This window comes from Glycine soja, chromosome 5, assembly GCF_004193775.1.
Source record: "Glycine soja cultivar W05 chromosome 5, ASM419377v2, whole genome shotgun sequence".
Classification (NCBI taxonomy): Eukaryota; Viridiplantae; Streptophyta; class Magnoliopsida; order Fabales; family Fabaceae; genus Glycine; species Glycine soja.
This window is the reverse complement of record NC_041006.1, coordinates 42,340,805-42,349,281: the sequence shown is the minus strand read 5'-3', so window position 1 is coordinate 42,349,281 and position 8,477 is coordinate 42,340,805. Positions and strand designations below refer to the sequence as shown.

The 8,477-nt window shown below is 30.9% G+C and overlaps 1 protein-coding gene across 1 annotated transcript; it reads left to right on the top strand.

Annotated features, from left to right (window-relative positions):
* Window positions 1-5,163: 5,163 nt before the first annotated feature.
* Window positions 5,164-8,477, top strand: LOC114413537. Its single transcript, XM_028377996.1, has 2 exons — window positions 5,164-5,861; window positions 7,263-8,477. Exons 1-2 carry the CDS (start codon window positions 5,254-5,256, stop codon window positions 7,924-7,926), a joined length of 1,272 nt encoding a protein of 423 aa, XP_028233797.1. The 5' UTR covers window positions 5,164-5,253; the 3' UTR covers window positions 7,927-8,477.

Here is an 8,477-nt window from a genome sequence, read left to right as displayed (position 1 = left end):
TATATATATTATCAATCAATCATAAATAATTTTTGCTGTAATTTTAAAAATAATTATTAAAAAATAAGTAAGTTTATTGCATACAACGATTTGTAATTAAATCATAATATTTATTTTTACAATGTTAGCAAACATTATTTACTTTGTCAGATAAGTGAATTTTCTGTTTTATTATTATTATTATTATTATTATTTCTATTTAATTCAAACTTATCTTTAAAGAATATTAATTTGGTCACGGGACATACAAAAGAAAAATACAATTTGAATAAATAATATATCCATTAACAATATAACATTGAATTATAAATTGTTACGTATGATAGGTTTATTTAATTTTATGATAATTATTATAAAAAATGATAAATTTATACTAAATAATATTTATAATTTGATGATATTTACATTATCATCTGTTTCGTGCTTGTATTTAGATTTTTTTTGTCCATTAGAATGAGGAATTGATCATAAAGCGAAGTGTGACCTGGACGGTGGAATAATGAATTTTGGTTGGGTTGGGTGACTGTGTGGATGAAGATCATATATTATTGGTAGCGTAAAAAGGAAACAAAGCAGTGAAAGAAAAGAAAAGAGAAGAGAAGGGGGTGGCAAAATCTAGCATAGCATAGCATAGCAACACAGCTTCGTTGGGTCGCCTTCAATTGGGATCAATGAAAAAGACAAAGTGCAAAAAGTAGAGTCATGAAAATAAAGGAATCAAGTTATTTGCTGATTTACTTAATGCTTTTGTTCACAAATAATTCATTCCACTGGGACCTGGGAGTTATGTTAACACCATAACTATTTCACTTTAAACTACTAAATCACGATAATAAAATAATTTACCTCCGTTTCTACCAATTCTCTGTAAACATTTACGCGCGATAGAAGAAAATAAAAGAAGAAAAATATAAATTTATCTTTTTCTATTAATTAAAATTAACTTATGCATGTTAATTCTTATATAATTTTTCTTTTTTTTTTTCAAAACTGATGCATATAAACTGATTATAACTTATAAAATAAAATAATTTATTTTACTTTTTATTTTCTTCTTACTTAAAAAATTATCCAATCATGTTCTCATGCATTCTTGTCGTTTAATTTGGATAAATTTCATTCAATTACCCAACCACTTAAAGACATGCCTGATTAATTGGCAATCAATGCATACTATACATGATAGTACTACATTATACTATTACTGGTAGTTAACATTCGTCACTTCAACCTTGGTTTAACCAATAATGAAAGGCAATAACTTGTTTCACTTGAAGAATGTCCTAATTCTTTTTTTTGGGGATAAATTTATTCAATTTCCTACTATATATCTACTTATAGACATTATTGGTTGTTCTATCTAATCATTTGCATACTATACGCGATACATCAAAGTAGTAGTTAACATGCGTCACTTCAACCTATGTTTGAGTATTAACTAATGAAAGGTAATAACTAACATAGCTATAGCTGGCTATGGCTAAGTAACAAGTATTTGAATTTATTATTATTTTTTATAAAATTTATTGTAGTTCCTTAATAATGGAATACAAGTTTTATATTTGTTTTATATTTTAGTTCAAAAGGAATATTACCTTAATCTCTATTTATAAAACTCAAATTAAAAGTAATGTTTATTATTTTTTATAAGATAAATTATAATTTTTTTATTAATTATTTTTAAACTAAAATACTATTAATTAAATGAGATGATGTATTAACATATATTTAGAAGAAAAAACAAAAACATTAATATTAGTAATATTTTAAAAAAGTATATAAACTTAGGATAAATTTAAATGCATTCTCCCTGTAGTTTTTTTTTTTACTACATGGAATTCAAATCCTACAATTCCTTACCCTTGGTTTTGTTACATTAGTTACAATACCCTATTTTTTTATATACAGTTACATTGCCCTACTTAAACCCGCGCAAGACATATTCTCAAATATATTTCAAAACCATAATCATTTACAAGAACCTTTTATATTCTCACATTTACACGTAGAAACAAAATGATCTTTTATTCCTTTTCATTATATATATGATTTGAAATTAATATTTTACAAAGAATATAAAGAGTGTCAAATAAAAAAGTGAGACTAGTAGCAGTATTATATTATCTTTTCTACATTCTTATTTTCCTGCATGATTTTAAATCCTTTTAAAATAATTTTTTAAAAGGTAAGAAAATGAAATAAATGAAAAATTCATCGAAAAAGAGAGTGTCCATTAATTTTTAGTAAAGAATTTAGTTTTAAATACAAAAAATATAGTATTGTATTTCATTAGAAAAGAAAGAGAAAAGTAGGTTACCTGCCATTTATTTAAACCTAAATGAAATAGAAGATACAGGATCTGAATTTGTGGAAAGATTAAGAAGAAAGTGATGAATGTAAAGAGAAGAAATTAAGGTGGGCGGGGTGGGGACAAAATACAGCTTGGTTGAGGGTATCATCCCGTTGTCAATTTGTCACTGTAAACTGAAAAGAAAGAAGGAAGACCTGCTTCTCTGGCTGCACTTACACTTTCTGTTTCATTCACCAAATTTTCAGACATTAATTTCAGCCACTAGTTTAGTTTCCTCCACATTTTTGTTTTTAGTGAAAGTACTTCCTTCTTTTTGTTAAACTTTGAGTTCTGCACGTTTGTTTTAGTTTAATTAATTTATATAAAAATGTTTTTAAGAATTTAGTTAAAAATTATATTTTTAAACTAATCAAACTGAAATTGAAAAATAAGCGATTAGACTCATTTTTCTTGTACCCTCCTGAGTCCTGACAAAAGAAAATTAAAATATATATGTGTGCGTGTGTGTGAAACTTGGTGTATCTTAAAAATAACATAGTTCAATTGGCTGGATGTTCTGTCGACAATGAAGAATCACGCACGGGGTGACTTGACTCTCGAAAAATAAGTTTATTAGAATGCGCAAATGATTTATCCAGGCTGTGCTGGGCTCATCCGATCTCATATGTAACCAGATATAAAAGAAAGAATGTCATCAATTATGTATAATAAAAAAAATGTTCTTTTCATTTTATTTTTTAATACTTTATTCATTTTTTTAAAAAGTATCATATTATGATTATTATCATCACACAATTAAAATAAATAGAGAGGAAGAGAGAGAGAATAAATAAACTTTTCTCAACAGATACAAAAGTAAGTGTTAAAAAGGATTATGCAAAATAATTAGAGATAAACTTATTATAATTACTGAGAATTATACAAAATAATTAGAGATAGACTACGTATATATTTTAAATGAGAATGTAATTTTATAAAAAAAAATTATTCAATGTATTAAATATATTAAAGGAACATTAAATATATTTTAAACATTAATAATTAATTGAAATAAATGTATAATATATTTGGGTTTTAACATAACAAAAAAAGTTCATTTCTTATTTAATGCATAAAACTGAAAAACTATTTTATAGTAACGAGACGATGATGAGAAGTAGAAACGATCCCATCAGTTTAGTAAAATGGGGGAGTATAGTATAGACCCTTTAATTTGCCTCTCCAAATTTGCTTGTGCTGTACTTAAGAATTGGGATATCAGAGAAAAATAGAGTAGATTTCTATTTTAAATAAATATTTTCTAGTTAACAACCTTTAAAACAAAACAATATAAATTTAATATCCCAAATACTTTTTTTTTATAAATATATACCTCTACCAACGTTACCAATCCAAGTGAAATTAAATTTGAATTACTTAAGTAATGTAATGGATATAAGACTTGTTCATAAAATAATGTAGTTGAAATGAAAGATTTTATTAAATATAAAAGGATATTTGGTGTATACTCTATATACATAACATGTTATATATATATATATATATATATATATATATATATATATATATATATATATATATATATATATATATATATATATATATATGTATGTATGTATATTTATAATAAAGAGGCCTTATAACACAACAATGGTTCGGGGCTAAAAAGAATGTTTTATACCTTTCTTAATTGAAAATTAAAAAAAAAACTACTTGTCATTTTTTCTAAAGAAAACTACTTCTAAATTAAAAAATAACATACCTTAAGAAAACAGACACGTCTACTCTATAATATCTACGGTACGTGCAAAAAATAAATACCTTATGGTGGTATGCATTAGTAATAAGTAATAGTGTAGCATTAGTATGATGAGAGAAGAGAATGAAGAAATATTATTAGTATTATTAAGATTCTAAAATTCTAGCACAGAATAGACCCTTTGTCTCTCCAAATATGCACAGTTAAACTTTATTTATGAACATTTTTATAAAATATTTAAATATTATATGTATTTTTTATTCATTTGAATATAATATTTTTAATTATTAATTATGATTATCTGTTATAGATATATAGTTAAAAATATAAAATATAATTAATTATTCACAATGCCAATAAATTAATATTCACTTTAAGGATAAAAAATAATTTATATATATATATATATAATAAGGTGATATTATTAAAATGACTCTTGTTAATTGACATGCATATAGCAAAATGTTCATCGTGTGAATTTGAGTAATATCTCATTTTTTTTATTCTATTCTCTTATGTGTATAAAACTTATTTTAAATTAATATAATATAACATAGATAATTTTATCCTTTAAATATATGATTATGGATTAGATCCTTAACTCATTAATATAGAAAAAATGTGTTAAAAAAGATTAACCTCTTAAATAAATCTGAATATCACATGAGATTACTCTTTAACTTTTAAGTGTGATACCTAATTTAAAATAAATTCTAAATACTCATTAGATTAAATAAATGTTATATTTTTATATACAAGAAACAAATTAGAATATTTTTTTTTTGTTTTCAAATAAGAAGCATATATTACCTTTAAATGCATTAATTACTAATTTATTTTTATACTCTTATTTATTGTAAAAATTACTGATGAGATAAGTTATATTATTGGTGAAACAAATTATCTCTTAAAAAAACAAGCAGTGTCATATAACCACCACTTAAATTATTTGATTCAATGAGTATTTTTGAAATAAAATTTAAATATATGATATTATTAATTAAAGTTAACAAAATTAAGTATTTAATTTTTTATATATTACAATATCGTCGTGATAGTACTGTGATGGAGTGATTTTTCCCGCGAAAACAGCCAAAAAAGAAAGATTGTGTTTTTAACCCGAAGCCGACAGCCATATTTGTAGTCCACAAAGGTAGATGTTCCCAATGTCTGAGCCAGAGTCATGGACCCTTGCCCCTTCCTTCGCCTCTTGGTGGAATCCCTCGCTCTCAAGCTCCCTTCCTCTCCGGCCAAACCCCCACCCCTCTCCGGTGTCCACCCTTCCACCACCCCCTGCTTCTGCAAAATCCGTATCAACACTTTCCCTTCCCACACCGCCCTCCTCCCTCTCTCTTCCTCCGCCTCTGCCCCCGACACCACCACCTCCGCCCCCGCCTTCCACCTCGACCCCGCCGCCCTCCGCCGCCTCTCCGCCAAGCCCCTCACCCTCGCTCTCTCCGTCTACAACGGCCCAATGGGCCGCTCCTGCGGGGTCCGCGGCGCCAAGCTTTTGGGCAGCCTCCACCTCACCATTAACCTCCCCGCTGCCCTCTCTCACTCCAACACCTTCCATAACGGCTGGCTCAACCTCCGTGGTGGGCCCCACAATAATAATAATAATAAACCATCCGCCCAGCTTCACCTCGTGGTCCGCTCCGAACCGGACCCTCGCTTCGTCTTTCAGTTCGGAGGCGAACCGGAATGCAGCCCCGTGGTTTTCCAAATTCAGGGAAATATAAGACAACCCATTTTCAGTTGCAAGTTCAGTGCGGATCGCAACTACAGATCCCGGTCAGTCCACTTACTCTCTCTTTTAATACGGAAATAAATTAAAATAATTCAATAAAATTTTAGATACAGGGGAATTTGGTAATGCATCCTGTTAATTTGATCTAGTCGTAGTATTGTTTATGCAACATTTTTTTTATAATGAATAATGTACACAGAAAATTGTACTACGATCTTATTCTAGGAACAATACGATGTCTAATTTTTAGTTTAGGCATGTGGGTGTCTGGTTGGGCCATGCCTTATTGAACTGAATTCATTTTCCTTGTCGGTGGATATCATTACCTACTGTTTTTTTCTTTCTTTTTCTGTTGAAATAAACATGAAAAGTGACAGTGCCTCTGCGAAATTTTCGTTTTCATCTGTCGTTTTCCATTGCCTGGATGATAATTCCAGTTTTAGAAAACGGTAATTGACGTTACAATTATCACCTTTCCTTAACATCAACATGGTACCGGTTTTACAATTTCCATGCTTCAATTAAGTTATCTTTAAGCTTTTTTTTTTTTATAGATAAAACCGTTTTTATCTTTTAATCCTTTTGGTTTTGCCAATTTTATGATGATTAACTTGAGGTTTACGAAAAAAGACAATCTTAATTGTGACGACTTAGTGAAGACGAACTGTCTCCTCCACTTGAACCATAATATCTATATCTCATGATTTTAAACTAAACTCTCTTATGGCCTTTTCTTTTTCGTAATTACCGGCTCAGCTGGTTTTCGCGCAATTCAAGAATCCATTACTCAAATTTAATTTTGCACTTCTTTTCCTTTTTGCTTATACTTAAACTTTTGGTCCTTCATTTTTTTTACCCTTCAAATGAAAAAGCCCACATCCAAAACTAGAACTACATAATTCCGTTTAAGAGCTAATAATAATAATAATAATAATAATAATAATAAATGGGACTTCCACTAATTGTTACTGCATGCCCATGTTCGGTAAAGCAGACAAGTTAAGATCTTCAAAACTTGAAAAGGGAAAACATATACTACCTAGGATTCCATCCCATGTGACAGCAACTAGGCAGCAGTCACTGTTTCTTACTGATTACAAGTTGATTAATTATGCCATCACTGTTCGACAATTTCATTATGTTTGTTAACACCCAATGATACAGTCATTGTTCTCCTTCAGCTCTTTTTTACTTTATTTTCTTTCTATTTCTCTGTCTTTTTTTCCTATTACATTTTCTTCCCATAGTCTACATACATTTCAAAACGAGAAATTATCATATGTTTCTGAACTACGTATCCCTCCAATCTTTACTTGACATTTAACTGCTATTTTCAATTTAAGTGAAAATTGGTCGAGACCATAATGGTTTTGGACCATGTAATGTTAATTTATTTTACAAATGTTCATTGTTATGAATTTGCTTTCCTCTAATTGAAAACTCAGGTCTCTTCCATCAGATTTTACAAAGAATCGAAGTGGGTGGAGAAGATCCACCACAGGTGAGAAAGAGCATCAAGGAAGGGACAGAAAGGGTTGGATGATAATGATTCATGATCTCTCTGGCTCACCAGTTGCTGCAGCCTCCATGGTGACACCGTTTGTCCCATCCCCTGGCTCAGATCGCGTGTCCCGATCAAACCCCGGTGCCTGGCTCATTCTCCGCCCCAACGGGGCCTCAGAGAGTAGCTGGAAGCCATGGGGTCGTCTCGAGGCGTGGCGAGAAAGAGGTCCCGTTGATGGCTTGGGCTACAAGGTTGAGCTTTTCTCTGACAATGGACCAGCCAATAGAATACCCATTGCCGAAGGCACAATGAGCGTCAAAAAGGGTGGCCAGTTCTGCATTGATTACAAGGTCATGAAGGATGCTGGATTGGGTTCAAGGTTGCCAGGGGAAGAAGGCTTTGTGATGGGTTCAACTGTGGATGGTGAAGGCAAAGTTAGCAAACCTGTTGTGCAAGTTGGGGCACAGCATGTCACGTGCATGGCTGATGCTGCTCTCTTCATTGCGCTCTCTGCTTCTGTTGATCTTAGCATGGATGCTTGCAGGCTTTTCTCACATAAACTTAGAAAGGAGCTTTGCTATCATGAACAAGATTCCTTTTCATAGCTTGCATCCAATCAAGAGTTCATGCACGGGTAATGTTCTTTTCTTGCTAGTTGAGAGAGTCATTTAACTCTCAACACACACGACTTAAGGATTCTCATCCTCTGACTACATTATCTTCCAACCCTCTCAGATGGTAGCATATGTTCCTAGCTCACTAGAGTGTAGAAGTGAGTTGTTTTGGTTTGAGCAGATATGTGCAGCTGCAATCCAAAATTTCACCCCTCCTTCTGATTTTGTCTCACCTTCTTTTTGCCTTCATCTGGGAGTGCTTTTAGTTTTATCCGATTAATTTGGGTTGTTAAGGTTCATAGGCCTACCTCTACTCTAGCTAATCACAGTGTTGCATAAAGATATCGCAGGCAGTTGCTATAGTCCCTTCCAGTTGGGTTTTTTCAACAGGTTGCGTTAGGGGTATGTGTGATTTAACAGCTGAACAACATTGTCCGGTTATTGGGTATGTAAATCTCAACGGAAGATTTGAAATGTACAAAAGATTAAATGCACATCTCTGTTTATAAATATTTGTTTGCAAATATCTGATTATAATTCCA